Source organism: Mesoplodon bidens (assembly GCF_964165515.1).
Source record: "Mesoplodon bidens genome assembly, chromosome: 8".
Taxonomy (NCBI): Eukaryota; Metazoa; Chordata; class Mammalia; order Artiodactyla; family Ziphiidae; genus Mesoplodon; species Mesoplodon bidens.
The window spans coordinates 28,658,648-28,684,659 of record NC_138165.1 but is presented as its reverse complement, the minus strand read 5'-3'; the positions used below and the strand labels follow the sequence as shown (position 1 = coordinate 28,684,659).

Genomic DNA, 26,012 nt, shown 5'->3' with positions numbered 1-26,012 from the left:
ATTTATAGTGATGGCAGGGGGTTAGGGGTAGTTGATCCTTAATCTACCTTTCCCACCATCACATGTAGTGAAGAATTAAACTGAATATTTATAAATGACTGAAACCCAAGAAAAGTAACCAACATCATCATTATTGTTTTTGTTGAGGATATTTGTAGTCTCTGTTAAAATAACGCCTTACAGGTAGCTGGGATGCACTGGTGTGACCATGCTGATTGTTAAAATATTGAAATACTTCTGTTCTAGATGGTAAGTAGCTGCCATCCAGAACCCCTTGAGTGCTCCTTGGCCACGAGAGGTGCCTGTCTCTTTCCCTGGGACACCCAGATTTTCTAATGGTCCAGCAACTCCAGGGGGTAATGTCTGGCGAGAGGGGACCTCAGGGACCAGTTTCAGTGCCGTGTGCAGCTGATTGTCAGATAGTTTGAATATTCCACCTACTAAGCAAGTATACAGTGGGAAGGAAACTTTCACCTACTGAGGACTCACCCACTAATGCACCGGGACTGGGATGGGTGCTTTTTTTTTTTTTTTTTTAAACTAAGTACCTAAGGTGTCATATACTGTATGCCCAGTAAGTCATTTAGTTTTCTTTTTTTTAAAATCTATTTATTTAATATATTTATTTTTGGCTGCATTGGGTCTTCGTTGCTGCGCGGGCTTTTCTCTAGTTGAGGTGAGCGGGGGCTACTCTTGGTTGCGGTGCACAGGCTTCTCATTGCAGTGACTTCTCTTGTTGTGGAGCACGGGCTCTAGGCACACGGGCTTCAGTAGTTGTGGCTCGAGGGCTCTGGAGCACAGGCTCAGTAGTTGTGGCGCACGGGCTTAGTTGCTCTGCGGCATGTGGGATCTTCCTGGACCAGGGCTCAAACCCGTGTCCCCGGCATTGGATTCTTAACCACTGTGCGACCAGGGAAGCCCCGGGTGCTTTTTTAATACATTATTTTATTTCATTCTCACAACAGCTCTCTAGAGTAGATATTATTTTCTTCATTTTACCACTGAGGAAAATGAGGCTCAAAGAGGGGTAGGAGGTATTGTGCCCAAATTCACATATCTGGTAAATACTGGAGCTGTTTGGCTTTTCAGAGTGCATGGGAATCCAAGTTACATTTTACAGGTGAAGAAACTAAGGCAGGGAGAGGATACTATTCATGCTAGTTCAGAGCAGACTTGCCCCCAGAATTCAGGTTTCCTAGCCCACCAGCCTTGTATTCTTCTGCTTCAGTGTGTTCATATGAGATGTGCAGTGTGGAAAGTGTGTGCTGAGTCAGCTCCTACAACAAAGCCATGCAGAGATGGAGTGGTGGTGGAGACACATCATTTTAAAAGACATACATGAAGGACCTATCACCTGTAACGTATAGGTTGACTAAACTTTGCCATCCCACCAATGAGAGAAGCAGCCTATATATTAAGGATCCAGTTTACTTGGAATCTTCCTAAAATAACCAAAGGTCTGTTTCTGTATTAGAAAGCAGACTTGTGGATAAAATAAATATTTGCTTCTTTAAAAAAATTTTTTTTTCATTTTTACTTCCATCTGCTAATTGTTGCAAACAAGAGCTAATCAGCTGAGTGGAAAAACAGATGTGCTGCGACAGCTCCAAAAATGGGTCTCTCTCTCCCTGGCAAGGGGTTGACTGGGGACGGTTGCCATAACAACTGGCTTACACCAATGCAGACATATCGCAGGCTTTTTGCAACCACTCTTGCCTTCGTCAATTATGCCGTTCCTAGCTAAAGGATACAATAATGCTATTTCCTTTGGCACTGCCAGGAATAGACATGACAAAAGAGATATTTTGTGTTGAAGGGCTGAGAAAGCCATAAACCACTACAGAGCTGAAATATTATTGTTGTCATTATTACCGTTTTGTTCCCTAAGCTCTAGCTAATGGGTTTGGTACCTAATAAGAATTAATAGCATCTGTGGAGTGCTTACTATGTGCCAGGCACTAAGTGCTTTGTATGAATTAATTCATTTGTAATCCTTACAATAACCCCATAAAGTTACTGCTATTACTAGTCCAATGTTTTAGAGAAAGTAAATAAGTCACAGAAAGTACTGTTCTTGTCCTTGGACAGGTTGTTAGGTGATGCCACCAGGATTTTAACCCAGGTATTTAGCTCCAAAATCCTCCCTCTTAGCCACTATACTAGAGTATATTTTAGGAAGATTCCTTCCTATTTTAGGAAGATTCCAAGTAAACTGGATCCTTAATATATACGCTGCTTCTCTCATTGGTGGGATGGCAAAGTTTAGTCAACCTATACGTTACAGGTGATAGGTCCTTCATGTATGTCTTTTAAAATGATGTGTCTCCACCACCACTCCATCTAGTATAGTGGCTAAGCAAACCATTTAATTGCAACCACCAGTGTACCAGGTAAGATGAATATCTTTTTTTTCCAATTTAAAAATTATTTTAGATAAAAATTATACTTCCTAATATGTTGAGGAAAGTGCAGTATTTCAACATGACACTAGAAACCAATGTAATTAATGCCCAAGGGAAGGATCTGGAAAAATAAAATAACAAAGTTCTTCAGAATAGAATTTAGGAGATTCGGATTTTAAATAGTTACAGCTCTGCTACTCATTTTAAAAAAGCGATTGTGGTTCAGTTATTTTAATATGGCTTCACATTTGGTAGAAGAGATAAGAGTACAAGTTTTGGAGTCAGATAGACCTGGGAGCAAATCCTAGATACCCTGCTTACCCACCTGATCACTGACCAACAGCGTCAGAGGACAAAATGAAACGATGTACTGAAAGTGCTTGCTGCAGTACCCAGCATAGTAAGTGCTTTAAAAATGGTGGTGCTGGGCTTCCCTGGTGGCGCAGTGGTTGAGAGTCTGCCTGCCGATGCAGGGGACACGGGTTCGTGCCCCGGTCTGGGAAGATCCCACATGCTGCGGAGCGGCTGGGCCCGTGAGCCATGGCCGCTGAGCCTGCGCGTCCGGAGCCTGTGCTCCGCAACAGGAGAGGCCACAACAGTGAGAGGCCCGCGTACCGCACAAAAAAAAAAAAAAAAAAAATGGTGGTGCCTATTGCCTGAGCCCAACCCTCCCTATCCTGTTCTCAGCTGGAAGGAGACTGGCCTGGGTAGTCTCTGCCTCCTAGGTCCCTTCTGTGTCTCAGAGAACATTTATGGTTTCCAGGGGGAAGAGCCTCTTCCAGCTCTCACATTCCGTGCCTCTGGTATTAGTCAGATAAGGAAGGTGGGATCTCTCCAGATCTCAATAAGGGTGAAACAATGGCAATGGCGAGACCTTTAGGGTCTGATTTTACCTGACTCTGTTCTAAAAGGCTGAGGATTCTTGGGATCCCATCTGCCAGTTACTTCACTGTGAGGAATGTAGGCTTTGGTTGCTCAACAGATTCAAGTGAGGGGTTTAGAACCTTGGATCCTTGGCTGAAAGACCTGTGTGTCTTCCCCCAAGACATTCACCTCTGAGATTCTGTAGCCATTTGTGTTCCCTGGTTCCCTCCAGATTCCTGTGTCAGTCTCTAAGAAGCAGGGATTCCCTCCCTTCTCATTCTGGGGCTGACCCTGCCTGCATTCCCAGAGTGGTCCTGCCTTCAGGGGGCCTGGAGCACAACCCAGGCACCTGGGGCTTCGGCGGGTAAAGGGCCCAGAGCAAGGGCAGAGTGACTGGTGCAGCCCTGGATTGTACCCTCAGCTTCAGTGATAGCTCCCCTCTCAGCTGGAGCTCTGTGGGGTTGAGTCATATGTCATCTGTCAGTGTGGAGGTGGGGGGCTGGCCCTGGAGGTGACGGTGACTTGTTACACTCCTCCTGGCGGGTCTAAATATAGGACCCCATCTGAGGCCTCAGCTCCCAGATGTGCAGAAGCACGTGAGCCCAGAGCAGAGGCCTCATATCCCCCCTTCCCCATCCTGCCTTCTGCTCAGTGCTAAGTAAGATGTTTCAAAGTAATAGCCTCTGTGAGCATTTGGAACTTTCCAGGCTGTCCTCCCACCCCTCTCTGGGGAGGTGAGAAGGGCAAGACACCTGCTGTTTCCCCTTCCTTATCCACCAAAGAGGAAGAACTGTTCCCGCAGGGGCAGAAGTGTTCGCTGAAGAAACGTCAGAGCCCACCTCTGCTCTTCCTGAGCTCTGAGGCTCAAATCACCTGGTGGCTACCCTCTGGTCAGTGCTTCCACTGCCCCGCCCAGGGCATAGGGGCTCAGCCCCAAGAAAGGGAAAGGGAGTTCACGGCTAGGCCAACGCTGCATCGGCTCCTCTGTCCGACGGTCCTTGAGCTGTCGGAGGAAAGAAAAGGGAGGCGGGCAGTCAGCATCAGGAATGGGACCCAGAGGAGCCTTGGGGTGGAGATGAAGGCAGGAGCAGGTAGGGGTGTGCAGACTTGTAGTTATGGTGCTCTGTTATGGCCCAGCTTTTCCCCACACCTTCTTTAAACGGTTAAAGGAAATCACTGTTTGGTAGGAATGTGTGACATTCCCAAGGGCATTCTGGTTTGCCTGGTGACATCAGCCTGGGAGAGGACAGACCCAGAGACTACGTGCAGGTAGAGGGGTTTGCCCGTGCGGGAGCATTCAGGTATTCTGTTTGATTTGCTTCCCTTCCTGTTTTTCAGATGTACTGTGGAGGAGAACCCCCCTCCCCAGTTAGTTTCTTGTCACGGGTTTATGCTTTAGTTCCGTTACCTACTAGCTGTATGACTTTGAGAAATTTCTTAGCCCATCCTAATCTTTTTCCTCACCTGGGGTAAGAATACCTGACTTAACAGCTGTAAAATGAACTGAATTATAGAGCTCCTACTCATTCTTTTTTTAACTGAACTCTGGTAGAATTGGAGCACTAGCTGACAAAGGAAAGGGGCAGTGGAAGGGAAAGTGAGGGGACAGGGGAAGGGAGAGGTGGCAGGAACTCCATCTGCTTACATGCTCAGAGTATGGTGTGGCTATGGCTTATGGAGCACGGAATCCCTTTGGCAATGGCTCAGCGTTCTGTGTACTATAATAATCCCCAGGAGATACTTCCCTCATGCGGGAACCATGGAGTTTGCTCCTGGTTTGGCCACGAACCAGCTCTGTGACTCTGGACAGGTCAGCTCTCCCCCAGCACCTTAGTTTCCTCCTCTGTGAAATAGGGGGGTTGACTTAATGAATCCTAGGATCCCTTTCAGCATCCATCTCTGATGTGGGGAAGCTGCTGGAGCCGGGGAGGGTGGTGGGATGATCCTGGGTCTCTAAGCAAATGTGTTCCTTTGGAGCCTTTGAGTACTAAGGACAGATACAAAAATTTGGGGTCGTTGATTTACCTTTCACAGGGGAGTTCTGTGATACTGGTCCTGAGTTTGAGAGCAGGGCTTACCATATAGTTAAGTATAAGTGATATGTTCCCAGGACTTTGGGGAATTTAAGTGCAAAAATCAGTGTGTATGCTGGCCTCAGACCCAGAACAGTTCCCCTCTGCCCTCCACCAGCCATGGTGGGAAGTGGTGTTGTGTATGCGTGTTCTGTGTCTTTTTTTTTTAAATTAATTAATTAATTAATTTTATTTATTTACTTTTGGCTGTGTTGGGTCTTCATTGCTGCGTGCGGGCTTTCTCTAGTTGCGGTGCGCAGGCTTCTCACTGCGGTGGCTTCTCTTGTTGCGGAGCACGGGCTCTAGGTGGGTGCACGGGCTTCAGTAGTTGTGGCTCGCGGGCTTGAGAGCACAGGCTCAGTAGTTGTGGCGCACGGGCTTAGTTGCTCTGCGGCATGTGGGATCTTCCCGGACCAGGGATCGGACCCATGTCCCCTGCATTGGCAGGCAGATTCTTAACCACTGCGCCACCAGGGAAGCCCTGAGTGTTTTTAATTTGAACTTTGTTTTATTTTTCTAAAGGCATACGCTGAATGTTACAATCCTGAGAAAAAACTTGTAGAACGTCATATTTTAATTAGAGACCTTTCTGAATTTCATAAGAACAGTATAATTTAAATTATTTCTGGCAGTTTCTCAGCGTACAAAATATAGATTCAGTTCTAGTCTTGAGTTTTATGAATGAACTAAAAAAAAAGAAGAGAGAGAAAAAAAAAACCCCATACATTTCAGTTCTTCTAGTCCACATCCTCTTATAGCAAAAAAGCTCAAATCTCAAATGTATCCTCCCTCAAAGTTACATTTCATCCAAGGGAAGAGATTTCATGTGCTTGTTCAGTATCTCAGCTTGTAACACTTTAAGATGTTTGTATGTAAAACTGATGAATAATATTTGCCACTGGAATATTTATAACTGCAATTTACTATTCCAGGGAAATTCCATTTTCGAAATCTTTATGATCAATAACATTTATTAATTATGCTATGTGAATTATGTAAGCAAAATTAAGAATCCTATTTGCCTTCTTACCTCTCAGCCCATCTTATTTGCCATTCTATTGACTGTATTTTGGGGCTCAAGGTCAGCCAAAGATTAATAGCTTTAGGTTTATTTGCTTTGCCTCTTTGTGAGCTGAAATTTAGCTCTTGAGATAACAGCATTTTGCCTCTGTACTTGAGTGAAATTGTAGTCTTGACCTTTTGTTATAGTTTTGGATCACATGATCAATTCTAGTAAGGTGAGAAATCAGATCATATAAAGCAAACCTAAGTGCATTTTTAATGACATTTAAAAATATTAGTGGAAAAATAAAATAGTCTGAATAACATCTATTGTTTTTTAAGTTTGGTAAATCATTTTTTATAAGAGCAAAACATTTTTCCTTATGGTGGATGGTGCTACTATAATATTATTTGCTTGAAAGTATTGGTTAAAAATCACATTATTGAAAGATTTCAGCACAGCAGCTCTTTGATATATCATTTGATAAATGGTTTAAGTTAAATAGGTTGGAGAAATCTAGGTTTTCTGAATGCAGGAGTTCGTACGTTGACTGTTTTTTGTCCCCTTTACATCCAGTTTAATACAGATGTTCTTTATAGATAATGAAGACTTTGAGATGAGGAGAAACTGTTCTCTAAGGTTCTTATAGCCCAAGTCTTTCTGCAAGAGGTAGAGGGTGGATCTTACCCCCTATCTTGGGAACTTTATCAGTAAGCCCTACTCTTGGTCTAGGCTGAAATGAAACTGTAATCATGGGGCATTTCATGGGATCGTGGTGGCCTGAGAAAGTGTAAGTACTAACTCTAGTCTGGTGCTTACAATGGAAAAGAATATGGTTGAGAAGAGAATTTCTTTAATTCTTTTTAAATTCATGGGACCCTAGTTTTACAACCAAGACAACACCTTTAACCTGTCACCTTGCTGATGAAGAATCCCCACAGCCAGTACATACCCCTGAGGAAGGAAACACACCCTTGAAGATCAAGGCAAACTTTCTAATACTTATTTACATTTTCAAGACAGAAAAACAGACAAAATTTGTTCTTTTTTGTTATAGAAATAATCCATGTTCCCTGTAGACATTTTAGAAAATGCAAAAAGTTTTAAAGAAGTAAATAAATAAAATGGATATTACCCATACATCAGTGACCTAATGATATCTACTATTAACATTTTGGTGCCATAGAAAAAGCTGGGTAACCTGCATTTTCCTAAGCAGTGCTTCAGATAAGACCCATGAGGAAGGGATTGTTTAGTTTGCATAGGAAGAAGAGATACAGGGAGATTAAATAATTTGCTAAAGTTACCCAGTGAGGGGGTGGCAACCAAAATGAAGATGGCTTGCTCTGGGATTTTCTTGCACCATCCAGAGGTGCAAGTCTTTTCACGGTCCCAGAGCTTTTCACAGTTATTTTTCTCCAGCTCGTGGCTGAGGAAAGGGCCAGCCTCCTCAACAGAACTCAGGGGACCAGGCCCGGGATGGATAAGGAGATGACATGTGTCAAAGCAGTTGCGTTATCAAGTTGTGGGTGCAGTTTTACCCTATAAACTCCTTTAGGAGAGGGGAGGAGGGAGTGACTGGGGAAGATTTAGAGTCTACAACTTTGGAACCCGTTAGCTTGAAGAAGGCTTACAAAGAACTGCCCTAACAAAGAAAGCTGACTGCTGGCCTTTGCTACAAAGACCAGTAGAGCTAAACTATAGTGAAAACTTATTTCTTGTCCTTGGTTCCCTCCAGAAAGAAGTTTTGGGCAGCCAAGGTGGTAATGACCAACATTTGGGAGGCTCAAGCCCACCTCTGGGTAAAATTGGCATTGAGCACTGAGGCTGTTAGTGCATAGATATTGCTAGTTATCCGAGTATTCGTGTCTTTCCCCTTCCTAAAATAAGCAGCAGTGTAGTCTAAACGTATCAGAAAAGCCATAAGTTTGCATTTCAAGGTAGGAACGTGGACATGCTCCATGAACCAGCATCCAAACAATTGCTCTGTCGCTGAAACTCATCTTCCTTAACGGAGGCATCGTCACAGCAACCAGCATCTTTTCATAGACCTTAAGACCTACAAAATACTGGCAATAAAATCCCCTCAAGGTTCCAGCCACCCAGTTCACACCCCAGAATGATCTACTGTTCCTAGGTAATTTGCATGGAGAGGTTAGTCTCTCAGTTTGAGATATCTTTTTGAGATAAGAAAGCCACTTATTTGGAAATCATTAAGTCATAGAATATTAGAGCTGGAAGGGTTAGTAGAGATGATTCATCCCCACCTTGCCATCTTATAGATCTAGAAAGTGAGGTCACTATAACTAAAGAATCCTCAGCTCAAAGTTTTCACGGGACTTGCTCAAAGGGACCCAGCTGGTGAATAATGGAGTTCCGACTTTCTGATTCCAATCCAAAGATTTTTCAACAAAGCTTCTCTGATGAGTGCCACAAATTGATGTGGATGAGGAAGGAAGAAAGATAAGACATAATCCTTACCCTGGGTTACTTCTGTTTACTTCAGAGGTCACATTGATGAGATCCTAAGACTGGCCCCTTTAAAACCTAGAAGAAGTGATGAGGTTAATGATAGATTAACACCAAGTAGATAAAACTACTCATTAAAACTCAGAAACAGTATAAACACTCACCGATGTCATGACAAAGAGTTGAAGATTGTTAAAGGTGAGTATGCAGAAGTATGCAGGGACTTATACATCCTGAAACTCGTTGAGACTCAGCGAGACAATAATTTAATCTTGGAGCCAATAGGCCATTAGCAAATACTGCACTAGAGCTCTCTTTATTTTGATTCATTTAATTCTGTGCTCTTAGCCTTTGCCAGGTGCACTAAATATTTTGTAACAGTCTACATACACATCTTTTGGAACATTCCAGAAGGCATATCCTCTTCATATGAACATGCTAGTGGGACTTTAAAATCAACTTTGGAGAATTCTTACTTTGTAAAATTGACATTCATTCGCAGTTTTTCTATTCACAATGCTGGATTAAGATAAATTTACCAGTTTGTTAAAGTTCATGATATATTGGGTTGGCTAGAAAGTTCGTTCGGGTTTTCCGAACGAAATGTAAGATATATTTACTATAATATAAAACTCCATGAAGTCACTGATAACATATCAGTGCTCTATTGTTACCCTTTAGTATATTCTGCTTCTGACCCTGATGGAATTTTGTTTTTCTTATTGCATCTACATGTGAAAAAAAAGAAGTGAGTTTCCAAGAGCACACATGATTTTTCTGTACCTGGTTAGAGGTAGAGCTTAGACCCAATTTGAACTTGTTATACTGCCTACCAAACTGACTTCTTCTTCCTGACTTCCTGTTTTATAAATGGCACCATCATTCTCCTGGTCACCCAGGGTCATCATGTTAGTCTTCCTTGGTGTGTCCCTTTTCCTAGCCTCCCAAGTCCTGCAAGTCTTGCCTTGAACTCTCTCTCACACCTATTCTGTCTTCCCCATTCCACTGCCACCAACATCATTTATACTGCTATGACTGAAGTAAAGGCTTGAGGTAGAGGAGAGAATACACTTCCCTTAGGCATGTCTCCTCCTGGGGGCAGTAGAGGTGAGGTGGAGGAGTGGAAGAGGACAAGGTGTTTGGGGTTCTGGGCCTGTGTCAATACCATTTCAGACTCCTCACTCCCCACCCCTCTAAAATGACTTACAGAACCTGGGAAACCTGGTGCCAGGGCAGTGCACTTACTTGACATTGCCACTCTCCTTTTCTTTGGGGAGCATTGTAACAACTGATTCAGAGAGCTCTTTGAGAGGTCACTTCCTCCTGGGGGCAAGACCAATCGACCATTTAAGCATTCTTAACTCAGCTTTAGTTTACCTAGAGACAAGGAGAATGCTGAGCTAAGGAGAATGAAATTACTTTTTCTCCTAAAGAAATAGGTGCAGACTTTGTTGTTGGATTGATAGGGAATCCAGTTCTAGGATGTGTTGACCTTCAGTTGGGGTGCAACCTCTCAGAGTACCTCTTTGAATCCCATCACATGTAACCCAGTAAAGAGAGATGGAAAGAGAGACTCCCTCTGAAGAGATAGAATTTAGGTGACAAAAATCACGAAAACGTGATTAGTTTGGTCAAAATATGTGTACAGATGCTGATAATTCAACTGATTCTTGAATATAACCTTTATTATTTAGAGTAGTTTTATCACATTGTGATAATCTGTTTACTTGTCTCTCCTCTGCCTGCGTTCAAATTCTGTCCCTGACCATGACTAGCTATGGGTACTGGGGAAGCTATTTAACTGTGCTATGCCTCAGTTTCCATACCTACAAAAGGTGATACTAGTACCTACCTGACAGAATGATTATCTACCTACCTAGTACCATGCCTGGCTCATGGGTACTCAATAATTATTTGTGAGTTATTTTACTAGAGACATTTTCTTTAAACTTTTCTAGAAGGCTAAGCTTAAATAATTCCCTTGTCACATTACAACCTGAGTTTAGGGAAGAGAATTTGGCCAACGGATACTCTTCTATTAATCAGACTGAGCTGAAGATAGTGTGTGACTGTCTGTAAAGAGAAGTGGAAACCAGATAAACGTTTTGAATATTTTATGACAGCACTTGGGAATCGATAGGATGTCTCCATTCCCACATTTGGACGGGTTCTTGGAATTGCCTTCTGTGTCCCATCCAAGATAGCTAGAAGTTGATTTGAATTTCTTTCTGGAAGTTGTGGACTATGGGCACTATTTACTTTTTGTTGTCTTGCTTAGCCTGAATTGGTCTCCCTGTAATATCCCAAGCTTTTGGAGCCCATATCCTTTATTGGACATGCTAGGACGTATTGTCTTAGGACATTTTTAGTTGTCAAGGTTTGTCATTTAATTTATTATAGATTCACTTTAAATTTCACTTGGCCGTAGCTCCTGTTGGAGAAGGATAGAGTCTTATTTCTTTTTCTTTCACAAGAATGTATAAGAATGGTGAACTATTTGCTGATTGATAGGTCTAAAATTATGTTTGTCTTACACATTTGGAAATGTCATTTCTGGAAGGGAAGGTGGTAAATAGCCTTCTCTAGAGACCTTTTAGAATAATGTAGTTTCTCACCAGATTGAGGTGATGAAAGTGAGATCTTCGGGGGGCAATGTAATGGCCTCTGCTTCCAAAATTGGAATTATTTGAACTTGAGGCTGAATGCATATTTGAAAATAATGTGTTAAAAGTATGACTTTTATGTGTTAAAAGGATGTTCTATGGCAGGATAGTCTATTCAGAGGATTGGGCTGGGATCAGGCCAAGGATGCAGGTACATAGAGTATCCTCAGCACAGTAGCCTGGGTGCAGGTACATAGAGTATCCTCAGCACAGTAGCCTGGGTGCAGGTACATAGAGTATCCTCAGCACAGTAGCCTGGGTGCAGGTACATACAGTATCCTCAACACAATAGCCTGGGTGCAGGTACATACAGTATCCTCAGCACAGTAACCTGCTAATACATAGGCCAGATCCGTCACTCTTCTACTCCCCATGGCCAGTTGGTCCATCTTACTCAAAGTCAGAGACCTTCTGATGGCCAAAGAGGGCAGGCAGGACCATCACTTTGGCCCTGCTGAGGTCTCCATTGATGCTGTATATCTACCTCATAGGCTGTTGGACATACATCATCAGACTCTAATAAAAGTCTCCCACCTGCTCATAGCCATGGGTCATACTTGGTCAAGGAAGCAGATTTAAGGTCAAACAGGAGCATTTGGTTCCTGCACAGCCTCTGGCCCACCCCTGCCTTCTCCTGACCCCACTGTGATAGCCACCAGAGTCTAAGTGGTGGGGCTTTTCCTGTCTGGCTCAAAACGTTGATAGAAAAAGATTTCCCCACAAGGTTCCATACTTTCCAAACCAATGACAAGCCCAAGGGCACTTTCTGGTTCCCCTTCTCTTGCACCTAGTAGAGCTAATACCTGAAGCAGCAGCTGGGCTGAGACACAAACCAGTTGTTGGGGTATGAGGAGGGGGCCGATTTTCTTGGAAAAGGGGAATGGGAGGGAGTGGTTCCTCTTTTAAGTTAAGCACATCAGTCTCCCAGCAGCTTTGTGCTCAAATGCCCTGCTCCTAGGGACTTTGTGCAGGAGATAGGCATCTTTGAGAACAGTCACTCCTCACTGTTGAATTCAGCAGCTGGTAATGAGATGAAGGATCTAGACAAAGCCTTTCCTTAAAGGACATCAGGGTGGCTGTGGTGATGTATTCACCCTTGTGCCTCCCCTTGCACTGTTCTTGGTATCTAGAGGGTTCAATGCATGTTTCTTGAACTGAACTGATACATTTTTAAAAGTTAATGAACATATCAGATGATAAATCAATCACACAAATAAGGCCTAGAAAACGGACATCTTATTATTACTGGAATTTAATATCAGTATAGCCAAGGGAACTGAGAAGGGGGCTAAGATCGGCCAAGGGCCTTTCAGGACATCTGCGGTGTCGGTGGGGTTGATGTGTTGTGTCCTGCTTTTGTCTGATAGGTCATTGCTTGTGAGCAGCAGTATGACTCTTCCTATGACGCTCGCTGTGACGTCTGGTCCTTGGGGATCACAGCTATTGAACTGGGGGATGGAGACCCTCCCCTCTTTGACATGCATCCTGTGAAAACGCTTTTTAAGATTCCAAGGTAGGACACAAGATGGCGCTCTTGGCTTATTAGTTCTTTGTGAAAGAGGCTCTTTAAGGATAATAAATAGTTCATTAACAGTTTCTCTCCAAACCTGTGAAAGCCTGATTGTAAAATGTATTTCTTTTTTGGGGGGAGGTGGGGGCGGATGCAGGGAAGTGGGGGAGAGGGTGTTCCTGAAAGGTAACATAGTCTAAAAATGATAGGACTATGTCATAACAATTGTATATTTTCAGTACTCTTATTTTTTTGACATGTTCATTTTTTGCGCTTTGCAGGAGAAGACTGAAAATGCGGTGTTGGATTAGGCAATCTGTCTAAATACTGGTGTTTTCTTTTTAAATTATATAATCATGTCTGGTTTTTTTTTTTTTTTTTCCCAGTTTGAATCTTTCTCCAGTATGCTGAAAAATTTAGGGACAAAAAAATGTATACCAGCACTAAAAAATATCAGAAAAATGTTACATCAGTCATGACTTTCTCTCCATCCTTTAATTTCTGTCTCAATGGGCAATTGTGCTGAACGAGATCTGTTTGAAGGGTATTTAAATGCCAGTTTATTATCTATTGTCTGTATTCATTAAGGGTTTGTACAAGAGGTTTGGTTGTTTGTCTTCCGTCAGAATAGGGCTGATGTTTGGCTGGAGCTTCTAGTTATAGAAAATGAAGCTCTGGAAAGCTCCATCCAGGAGTGTTGCAGGTTGGGAGATTTGTACCTTCCACATGCCTCTTTCAGAGGAAGGCCCTGGGCCGGCTGGGAGCCATTTAACTGCTTTAACAATACAAGTGTTAACCTTTCCTTATCTGCACAGTCACACAGCTATCACAGTCTTTAAAAATGTCTCCTGATTGCAATTTGCATTTCTGATTAGGTCTATTTATATGCAGATGAGGCTCTGTGGCATTCATCATCATAATGTTATCATTTTATACTTAATCCGGATGTGAACAACCACCCACCATTATTCCCAAAATGATTCCCACCCAAGTCAGAGTTGGTTTTTTTGCCTTTTCCAAAGTACAAAAACAGGTCCTGGTGATTAGGACAAAGCTCCTGGCTTTTAAAATTAATAGTCTGATGAATGTTCAAAACAATGTAAGAATGCAGGACCCCAAAACAGTATTGTGTGCAGTAATATGTCAGGAAATGAGAACTGGTATCTGGGATGATTTGTGTGTTTTGATTTTTTACAAATGGTTTACTCTTTATTTACAGTAGCCACATAATTTCTCAGTTATCAGAATTAAGATGTGGTTTCTGATTAGCAAGACATGTACTTTTGATAAGAGATCATCTACTTGGATATGTTTTCTCTCTCTGTCTTATTTATTTATTTATTTATTAGTGTGCATTTGTGTACAGAGCAACTGTTCAAAAATTTCATAGGGTGATTAATACGAGGCAGCCTAGAAAGTGTGTGTGTGTGTGTATGTGTGTATGTGTGTGTGTGTGTGTACATGCAAATGTGTATGTGTTTGACAGACCGTTCATCTCCAGTGACTCCTCTTAGCTTGCTTGTGGTGCCCAGCCAAACCTCTGATATCTAATAACCTTTATACTTTCGCTCCCCTCTCTTCTTCCATCTTGGGAGAAGCTTCCAGATCTGAAACACAAATAACCAAGCCCCCTACTGCTTGCCTCAGGACAGGGTGAACTTCAGGAACAGAGCAATTGCTAGAAAAGGATCTTAGGGGTGACAAGGATCCTTATCCCAAAGTAGCTTGAAGCTTTCTTTCTTTCCTCCTGGTGTAATCTCCGACCCTTTTACCATCTCTTGGTTCCTGTGCAAGAGATGAATCAGGTTGAACTAGGGAACGTCAGCACTAGTCGGTTAGCAGGACCCTCAGTGTGATTACGTGTGCTCAACACTTGGCCTTTATCACAACCTTAACGGCCGACTGGACATTTCTGGACAGGAAGGATGGAGGTTTTTTTTAAAAAATGTAACATATTTGTATGTACTGTATAGCTTTTTATAATCACTAAGTTATTTACTTAAAAAGTATCCTGTTAATTAGAATCACGCAGTTCTCTTATGAAGGGCTGTGGATTGACCAAGTGCAGTCTCATGTGTGTTCACGCGCATGTGTATACTCTGTATTAACCTTGAGAGGTAAAAATGTATCCTTTCCTCAGAAAAGCTTTTTGATGGAAAGTGGAGAAATTTAACATTTACGTATTTTAAACAGGCACTCAGTTTATCTACCTGTATGTTTCATGGGGCTCTCTCTCTCATTCTATCTCAGCGTTTCCTTTTGTAATAGGAGAAGAGTAAATGACAGGTAATGACAAAAATCCTTTGAATCTATTAGGCTTCAGAATTTTCTTTGGTTATGAGTGTTGTCGGTGTTCTGGAATTCTCTTCGATTAAACGATGAAGTCCATTGCAGGGCACTCTTGGGGGCCAGAGTCCTGTGTGTGGCTTCCTCCTCTTCCCTACAACCCTTTCCTGGCTGGAAAGAAATTGAGTAAATTACCAAGTAAGGAAAGAAAAGACCTTTCCTCAGTCCGGGAAGAAGTGACTTTCACGAGTTCTAAAGGACTTAGGAATTAATGCAGTGCTGGTTACATGTGAGGTGGGAGCCTCAGATGTCAACGAAGCAGGTGATCACACGGGTTCCCCAGGCTTTGTCAGAAAATAGGAGTCGAGACCTGCCTGGGTGTGCTTGATTTGCCTGCACAGGGGTCTCCTGCTTTCCCCTCTCTGCCTCCACCCACCTTCCCCTTTCTTTTGACCTTCACATTAGAAGATGACACACGGGGTCGTTGTGACCTGTCTTTGAAACACTGCGCGACTCACAGTCTTTCCTAGTTGCAGACACTCAGAAATTGTCTGCTGATTGGCATTAGAATATGACACATGGGGTCGTCGTGACCTGTCTTTGAAACACTGCCTGACTGACAATCTTTCCTACATTGCAGATGCACAGAAATTGTCTGCTGATTGGCAGAGCAGCCACTGTTTGCTGAGCCTGTCAGCATGTGTCATCTTGTCTAACGCCTTTGCTCTAAAAAAGTCACCCCTCTCTGACAGTCACTGCTCTGGCTGCTGCTATTTCTCTCCAGGAGTTAGAAGAGAGGAAAGGAATGTAAACCATTTCTCTAGGCATCAGTGGGTTCGACAACATCTCTCTCAGGACTCTCTCCTGAGGACTGTAAATTCCAAAGGCTTAGAAGGATCCTGCAGATGACCAGGATATATTTTTCACTTAAAAGGAGATCTGTTTCATAGATTATTTGCAAGAACCCATAGAATTAGGAGTATACAATTATGTACATTTCTTGGCAACCAGGTATCTTTCCTTAGCTTGGAGTCTTTGGCTAATGACCTCTTGGACCTCTACAGATGGGGTCAGGGGGACAGCAGGGACTAGCGTGCGTGTGTTTATTGGACAAGGACGGGGAGCCACGTCACCTGCCCATTTATTTGGGGCCAGATAGCTGCTGACTCTGTGCAGAGTCTTACTGCACGTTGAGTGCTTCCACCGCATTCCTGTGGAAAAATCCTGTTTTCAGGATTCCCAGCAGAAATGTCCTCGGTTGGGAGTGGATGGGAAAGAATGGCTTGAACATTCCAGTCCCTGAAGCCAGTGATTTTTCCTTCGTAAAGAGAAATTTCCCTGTAGTACATGATTTGGGAAAAGAACTTGTGATAATTCCAATTTATATTCGGGCTTGTTTTCCTCACCAAATTTAGGTTGTTCCAAACTGTACCCAGCAAGTTAGTTTCCTAGGGCTGCCACCACAAATTACCACAAACCTCGTGTCTTAACAGAAATGTATTCTCTCACAGTTCTAGGGGCCAGACATCCAAAATCAAAATGTCAGCAGAGCCCTGCTCCCTCTGAAGGCTCTAGAGGAGACTGCTTCTTGCCCCTTCCAGATTCTGGTGGCTTCTGGTGCTCTTTGGTTTGTGGCAGCATAGTTCCAGTCTCTGCCTCTGTTTCCACGTGGCTTTCTTCCCTGTCTCTCTGTGTCTTCTTTTCTGTCTGACCAGTAAGGGCACTCGTCATTGGATATAGGTCTCATCCTAATTTAGGATGGTTTCGTCTCAAGATCCTTGTCTTAATTACATTTGCAAAAGACCCTTATTCCAAATGATGTCACATTCTCAGGTTCCAAGGGGACATATCTTTAGGGGACCACAATTCAACACACTGCACCAACCAACTTTCATGTTCACCACATTCCCTGAGAAACTAATTTGGGGGGCAAAATATAGGACAAGTAGCTACAGGATGATGGGAAAACAATAGCTTAGATTTATCGAGTGCTAACTATGTGGCAGGCACAGTGCTATGCGATTCACAAATACAAGTGCATTCATTCCCACGGTGACCCTTGAGGTAAGTGCTATCACCACCCTTTTTTCTAGAGGAGAAAACTGGAAGCCCTGGGAGAAAGCCGCTGGTCCTGCACCTATAGAAGGAAAATGATTTGAATCTGTGAAGTTTGACTCCAAAGCCCTCATGTTTTGCAACTACACTGAAAAGTTAAAGACCTTCCTTAAATTATACTTATTTATTGATGAATTATGAATTCACACCAAGGGGACTGGAGTATAAAGAAATGAATAGGAGGGAACAGTTCTCAGAGCTTTCTGAGAGGCTGTTCCTGAGTTATATTTGGCTTGAATAAAATTTTCCTTTAAAAAAAAAACAGAGACAGAAATGAATTGGATATCCCGGCCTTTAAGAAGCTCACAATCCAGCTTCCTTCTCCATGCTCCCAATTTCAAACTGACACAGTAAACCTGAGAGTTAGAATTTTATTAGCATCAGTGAGTGTGTCAGTCAAGGAACTGAAGAACAGAAATCAAGAGTCATCATAGGTGAGCACAGGCCCTCCTTGGCTCATTGATTTATGACTCCCAAACCAGAAATCCCTCCCTTCTCCAAACTCCCCTTCAAGCAGCTGCCTTTTAGTTCCTGTTTTAGAACACTTAAGACCAGTGTTTAAACTAAAGAATTTCAGGTTATCATTATTGGTACCCAGTCCTTTCTGTCCCATCCCACCCTCCTTGCAAAACCTGCACCTGCCATGAACATCAGGGCTGTTTCTGGTAGGGGCAGCATCTCCTCCCTTTCATCTTCCTCTTATTTTTTCAGTAGGAAAACCTTGCTTTGGTTGTGGAATAAATGGAAATCTGCTTCTGGCATCCTGATTTGGAATGCGTTTTCTCACAGAAACTATTTAAAATGGTTATTTAGGAGGAGTCAATGGAATACCTGAAGTTCTCACTTTTCGTGCATTATTAGACTCTTATGGCCAACTCGAGTTTTATAATTGAGTCTGAGGACATAGCCTGTCTCTAGAACTTCATGCTTATGTAAAAAAAAAAAAAAATGCTTTCCAAGCTCTAAACTACCCATTTACAAAAGTGCTTTGGAACACAGTCTGCTGGGGATTTGAGAGTGAGCGTGCCCTCTAATCTAGGATATCTCTAACTCTGTTCATGCTAAGTCAGGCTTGGGCTGAGTGCTTGAGTTGCAAGATGAATAAGACAGGGATTTTTTTTCTCTCAAGGAGAACATAGTTTACTGTCCCCTCCCCCATTCATTGGCAGAGGTGAAATGGGCAGAAGTCGGATACCCAGGAAAAAGGAGAAAGGAGGAGAAATCACAGAGGATACTCTTGGGCTACCTGGATGCTGTGGACGGCAGGGCTCAGAAAGCATGAGTCTTTGTGGGTCTCAGTGCCTGCAATTGACTCTTGTTCTGAAACAGACTCCCTGGGCTGAGTTTTCATCGAATTTCATCTGAATTTCTATGATTTTTAAAGGGTAAAGATTTCTTTTATTCTGAATTTCCCAATTCACAAAGCAAATTGTTCCTACATGGGTGGGAAGCCAGCTCCTCAGCTGTGAGAAGATTCAGAGGCAGCAGGGAGTCCCGAGTCACCAGTAATTGTCTTAGTGTCACAGAATTGTCACAGGACATTTTCCCTTATGGCTGTGAAATGTAAGGAAAAGAAATTAAAGCTAAACTATTGTTGGAGTGTAATCAGTGAAGGGGGGTGGGTGTTTAATGGCACAGTAAGGCTTGGTTTACCCTGGGGGAACTTTGGTTTCTCTTTATCAACCCAGGTCACTTAGCTATTGGCCTGAGCAACAAACCCTCCCAATCCCAGCTTCACTCATGAAGCAAGAAGAGCTAGAAGAATTAGCATCATTTAGCATTTATTGAGTGCCTAAGAGCAAAAAAAGTTTTGAAATACTCCAGTAGAAAAACCATGGTCTTTTATGAGTCTTTTTCTTTCTTTGTTTTTTTTCTAGTCGCATTTTAGCGGATTGTAATCCCTACCCCTCATGATGCCTTCGGGGTGCCCTCCTTCCCTGTGGGGTATCCCCTCCATTTCCTTGAGAACATAACATAGTAGCTGGAGGCAGCTGGTAGAAATGCCCCAGAAGGCTTCTGCTCTGTGGAACATGTTTCCAAACTCTTTTCTAATTTGAGTCGAGCAGCTGGGGCTGTTAGTTCCTGTGGAGGTGCGGCTTGCTGCCCCTCCTGAATCCTGACAGGCAGGGAAAGTTCAGCTTTGCAGGGTTTCATCTAGGGATCAGGTGGCAAAGCAGGGGCGTGCCTCCAGGGAGTGCTGGTCCCCATCCCCGTGGAGTAAGAAGCCCACCTTGAGAGAAGGGAAAGGCCAGTGAATGAGAGGTGTTGACTTCAAGCACTATCCGCGCTTTCTCCCTCATGACTCTGATTTCATTATTTTGGCACCACTTTGGCTAATTCCCATTTAGCTCCTGAATGGTGGAGAGATGGGCAAAGAGGGTAGGCAAGGAAATAGAGCTCGAAATAGTACCAAAGGGTTTGAGGCACCCTCATTTCCTCTTGATTCCAAAGAAAACCAGGGAGTCAAGGTGAAGAATAGTTATAAACTGCCTTCCTGGGTTAGCATAGTGGTCGGGCAGGGGCAGCACTAGGATGAAGGGTGGTAAGGTGGTTATCTGGGTGAAGGCTCATCACAGCTGGAGCTGTCCGTTCCTGGAGAATCCTGGAGTCAGGTGAAGCCAGTGTCATAGGAAAGAAAATACAGCGTAGTGGTCAAGCATCGGTGTTTGTGTCACTTATGTACTGGTAGGTAACAAACCACCCCCAAACTCAGTTGCTTAAAACAGCAATTATTTATTGTTTCTCATGAGTCTGTGGGTTCTTGGGTGGATCTTGGCTGGACTTCCTCGTGCAGCTGTGGTCAGCTGGGGATTTGGCTGGGTGCTGGCTGGTCTAGGATGGCCTTGTCTAGGACGACTTGGCTCTGCTACATGTGGCTTCTCATCATCTAGCAGGCTAGCCAGGGCACGTCTCACATTGGTGACAGGGTTCCAAGCATAGATACAGGAAGGGGTAGAAAACTGGGCTATTTTTACAATTCATTGACCTCAGTGTTCTGTAGTCAGTCGGCATGGGTTCAAATACCAGTTCTACTACTTTCAAGCTGTATGAACTTGACCAAATCACTTGTCTCTGCACCTCAGTTTCTTCCTCTGTAAAATGGAAATATGAATGGTATCAGTCTCATAGAGTTGCTGTGAGCAGTTAATGAATGTAAATTGCTCGGAACGGTATATAGTAAGCATTCCATTTTTGCTGGCTGCTATCGAAGAAAAAAATCTCAAAAGTGTATTTATATTGTAAGGAATTTGCTTTCCCTTGTAGCTCAAGAACTGACACCTTCCATTCAAAAGAACCACCTGTGAGATCAATCATTTGAGGGTTTTAGCTAATTGACTGATTGATGATTACATGGGACATTGAGAAGGAAGACTGATTTCTCAGTAAACCCTTACTACTTCCACTGTGTCTCTCTGAGGGAATCTGCCCTGAATATCCATTGTCACAACTCCTTTGTTAACAGACCCACTCCTAAGAGATGTGGACCCAGCCCCCCCCGTCCCCAGACACACCCATGAATGTGATCATGGGACTTCCCCTTGGGGAGCAGAGCTGGCCTTGGTCCCCATTCCCATGACGTCTACAATGAGCGGTGACACTGTCATCCTCTGAGAACTGAGGCTGCAAGGCTTTTCCTTTCCTCTCAGTTCCATCTTCGTGGCAGGTTTGTGCTTGGTGGGTGAGTTGTGTGATGGGGGCTTGGCTGCCTCCCTCTACAGGGTCCCTTCAGCCCTCTGGGTAGGTATAACCTTCCCCCAGGTTCTGGAAATTTCATGTCCCCAGGTAAAGGGACAATGGTAAGAGCTCTGTCAAGATTGGGTTTCTTTTTGCTACCACTTTCTCCTCCAGAGGGAATGATTTCTTTCCAGCTCAGCCTGCAAAGGCTATAAACATTGGCAAAGGGAGACTGAAACCCAAGCCAGGTGAGGGGATTGTAAGGAGAGCACTTCGTTGCTCCAAATGAGTTCAAGTTTCTTGGCTGGGAGGAGTGATACTCCAGGGACTGAGCAGATGAGACTGCTGACCCACTGACAGTGATCTTGGAAGAATTCTGGAGGACAGGAACAGTGTTAGAGGAGTGGAAAGGGAGAATGTGTTTTAATTCTTCAGAAAAGGGAAGAAGGCAGGACCTGCAGACTACTATCTGGTGAGCTTGACTTTATGCTGGGCTAATTATTAAGATTCTTTTTTTTCTTTGAATAGCTTATGAATTCTTAGAAGGAAAAGCTGTGATCACTAGGAATTGGCATGGGTTCACTAAAAATAAGCTATGTTCGACTAATGTCCTTGTTTGGTGTTACTGCAAGATGAAAGCAAATGGGGACTGTTTTATACAGAATATATTTGGAATATTGCCCTGAGGTTAAAATCTATTGTGATGTCTTTGTGGCCAAGATGGAGAAACACAGGCTGGAGGATGGTGGTGGTGATGTTGATGGATCATAGTCCAGGAAGGATTGTGTTGAGGAGCACTGGGTGATGGTGTGGGTGTCAACATGGAGGGAAGTCCTGGAGGCCTTGGGCAGGGCTCTGCTGACTGTCCTGCCTGCTGAATGTTTTAAAATGTGTAATGAGTTGCAGGACACAGTAGCCTGTTGGTCACATAAGGGTAGCTGGTATGCTGCATGGCAGACTTGGAATCCCCCAAAGACCTCTACTGCCAAGAACAATGGGATTCTCTAACAAGCAAGTAGGCTTGGAAACTCTGGTGAGCTGTATAGGCTGAGAGGGCCATGGCTTGAGAATTCATGGGTGGAAAATGAATTTAATTGTGGCTGTAAGTTCAGTTGGGGTCAAACAGTAAGACAGTCTTTCATGGTTCACGTTTGGAAGTCAGAACAAACACCAGCCCACACTGGCTCCATCCCAACCAGACCCCCTTTGGAATGATGGCTTCGTTCTGGGCACCACACTGAAGATGCTGCCAGAGAGTCTTACCCTGAGAGAACTCTAGTGGGCCTGGAGCTGGCATTTCAAACTGGGATTCGGACACTCAGCTCTGGTTCTGCTCCTGCTCTGTCACCGGTCCATCCTTTCACCTCTCAGGGGGGCAAAAATGGCACCACCTTAAGCAGAATGTTTGGCACTCAGATAACAAGGCCTGTGTAAACCGTTTCCTTCAGCATCCTCCCTACGCTTTATGGGTACCAACAGAGAGAAACGTGAGTAGTCACCAGCTGCAGGGCCGGAGCCATTCCCTAAGCAGCCAGTCTCACCCGGCACAGAGGTCCTTAATCTTCACTGCAGTTTACAATCTCCTGGGAGCTTTAAAAAATACCAGTGCCTAGGCACCACCCCCAGAGATTCCAATGTAATTGGTCTGGAGTCAAACTCAGCATTTATATTAATATATAATTATTTTTTACAAATATATACATTTGTAATAATATGCATATAGTTTTGTATTTTAAGGTTCCCCCAGACGATTCTGAAGCGCACCCAAGGTTGAGAAAAACCCTGCCCTGAAACAACTATTAGACTGTTGTTTGTTTATTTATATTTCAAAACTGCAGTGTCTCCCCTGAAAATTCTGGTTCCTGCCTTCCCCATCCCCACCCCCTGGTTGAGAATCGAGAAATTAGAGATGTTACAGGTGGGAGTGTGTTGTACATTATAAAGAATGTAAAAGCAGAAAAAAAGCATTTCATCAGAATAGTCAGTGGTGATTGTCCGGGGTTGAATTGTCTCCCACAAAAAGATATGTTGGGGCCTCCCTGGTGGCGCAGTGGTTGAGAGTCCGCCTGCCGATGCAGGGGATACGGGTTCGTGCCCCGGTCTGGGAGGATCCCATATGCCGCAGAGCGGCTGGGCCCGTGAGCCATGGCCGCTGGGCCTGCGCATCCGGAGCCTGTGCTCCGCAACGGGAGAGGCCACAACAGTGAGAGGCCCGCATACCGCAAAAAGAAAAAAAAAAAAAAGATATGTTGAAGTCCTAATTCCACAGGACCTCAGAATTTGACCTTATTTGGAAATAAGGTCATTGCAGATGTAATTAGCTAGGTTAAGATGAGATCATACTGGAGCAGAGATGGTCCTTAATCCAATATGACTGGTGTCCCTATAAAAAGAGGGAGATTTAGGGACTCCCCTGGTGGTCCAGTGGGTAAGACTCCGTGCTCCCAATGCGGGGGAGCCCAGATTCGATCCCTGGTCGGGGAACTAGATCCCTCATGCATGCCGCAAGTAAGAAGTCCGCATGCCACAACTAAAGACCCCATATGCTGCGATGAAGATATCGCATGCTGCAACTAAGACAGCCAAAATAAATGAATGAATGAATAAATAAATATTTTTAAAAATTATTAAAATAAAAAAAAGAAGAGTGAGATTTGGACCTAGACTTACAGACATATGAAGACAAAGACATACAGGAAGATGGCCACAGTGCCACAAGCCAAGGAATACCTGGGCCATCAGAAGCTGGAAAAGATGAGGAAGGCGCTTTCCCTAGAGGCTTCAGAGGGAGCCTGGCCCTGATGACACTTTGGTTTTGGACTTCTGGCCTCCAGAGCTGCGAGGGAATGAATTTCTGTTGTTTTAAGCACCTAGTTTGTGATACTTTGTTACAGCAGCCCAAGGAAAAGAATACAGCAATTTTATCTTGTTTGGAGCCTGTTGGTCCTGGACGACTGCCTAAGTCATGATTAGGGCTGGGGGTTTGGGGATAGGAGTGAGAAGTTTGGCCTGTAAGAGTCCTGGGGGAGGGGGTAGTGGGGGAGGGTTAGACTGGCTAGACTTCCACTCCATCAACCCCCAGGGGGTATTTCTGTAGAAATCAAGGCGTTCTTACATACCATGCCTAGCAGGACTCACATAGGAAGTGGGTACATGAGAGTTCCTCCCCTCCCTTGCTCTGGCCCACTGAGCCAAGACTTCCTTCCCCATCCAGCCCTACCTGGGCAGGGAAGAGTCCCTCCCTTCCACAGTGCTCAGCATGGAGAACAGAGCTCTGCATTTCTTCTCTGAGTTCCTTCCAGACTCTGGACTTGTGGAGTGGAGTACCAGAATGAAAGGAAATGGCTCCATCTGAGAATAAAGGGAACCACATGGTAGAACTTGGGGCATTGAGAAGTAGCTGTGGTGGCCTATCACGTATCTGGGACAGGTATTGTGAGGCAGGTGAGGATGTCCCAGAAGACCCACATGTCCTTTTGGGCAGGGCCAAGCACAGTGGAGCACAATCCAATGAGCAGAATCATGCGCTTTCCATGTCCCAAAGGGCCTCTCCACCTGCACAGAGGACAGATGGGCATCCCAGCATCATGCCTGGTCCTACCTCTGGGATGCAGGTGTTGCCTTCCACCAGGCTTCATCCAGGTTTTGTTCTTTAGCTGCACACCTAGCTTGTGGCCAGTTTAGGGAACGGTGAGGAGTACTGTGTGTGTGTGTGGGGGTCTCCTCCTGGGCCCTATGGCCTTATTGCTTCCTCTGCATCCAAACCCTCAGCTCCTGCTTACTTTGGCCTCATATTCTTGGTGTGAATTCTGGTTCTGCTCTCTGGAGTCCTGGTCCCCTGCTACCCCTCTTTCTGTGCCACCTGTCTCTTGGGTTGGAAGCTCCAGCACGCATGCTGCATTACTTATCAGTCTCAATGGGTGTGGCCTCTCCTGCTGCCCTTATCCTGCAGTCCACTCCTTCTATATGCCTTCCTTCTGGAAGAGTGAGGGGATGGGAAGCCTAGTGTTTGAAGGACTGAGGAGAGGTTTGAAGTTAGTTACCTTTAGGCCACCAAGTCACAGGGAATCTGCCTGATTTGGACATTTCTGGAAGTCACTCAGCTTCTGCAGGATAATACTGATTTATATATTTTTCTAATGTCTTCAGGCGCAGCCCCATAATAGCAAGATCTGAGGTGCACATCCCCTGTGTTAATTTCTTACTGCTGCTATAACAAATGATCACAAACGTAAGTGGCTTAAAACAACACAGATGTATTATCTTACAGTTCTGAAAGTCAGATATCTTTAAAATCTGACTAAAATCAAGAAGTCATCAGGGTTGAGGTCCATTCTGGAGGCTCTAGGGAAAAATCCATTTTTTGCCTTTTCCAGCTTCTAGAGCCTACCTGCATTCCTTGGCCTCTTCCTCCATCCTCAAAGCCAGCAATGGCTGGTCAAGGCTTTCCCACATTGTATCACTCTGACACTGGCTCTTCTGCCTTCCTCCTCCCCAGTTACGAGTTCTTGTGATTACACTGGGCCCACACAGGGTAATCTTCCCATCTTAAGGTCAGTTAATTAGCAACTGTAATTCCATCTGCAACCTTAATTCTCCCTTGCTATGTGGCCTAAGAATGTAACCTAGTGTGCAGATTCCGGGGGTTAGGACACAGACATCTTTGGGGGCCATTATTCTGCCTACAATACCCCTCAGAATACTGCCCAGGAATTCTTAGAAATCTTCAAAGGTGTGTTCCATTTGTGGCCACAGCCATTTTGAGCTCCCATCATTGTGTGACCTCTGCCCTCTTATTTCTCTCATGTCTGACTCTTCTTTGCCCATATCTATTGCCCTCTCAAATGCCATAACACCCCTGCCTATGGGGCTGCTGGTTCTGGTTATGCCCAAAGGCTCTGGTCTTTGGAGGCCAAAGCACTGGTTCCACCCAGAAGAAGGGAAGAGTAGCCT

The 26,012-nt window shown here is 44.1% G+C and overlaps 1 protein-coding gene across 1 annotated transcript in view; it reads left to right on the top strand.

Moving 5' to 3' along the window:
- MYO3B (myosin IIIB) overlaps positions 1 to 26,012 on the top strand; it is a gene marked incomplete at both ends in the record, with an annotated part of 389,659 nt that overhangs the window by 22,731 nt on the left and 340,916 nt on the right. The window contains one exon of the mRNA XM_081243223.1: positions 12,841 to 12,986. Within this exon, the coding sequence (XP_081099349.1) occupies positions 12,841 to 12,986 (146 nt within the window). The remainder of the gene's footprint in view (positions 1 to 12,840; positions 12,987 to 26,012) is intronic.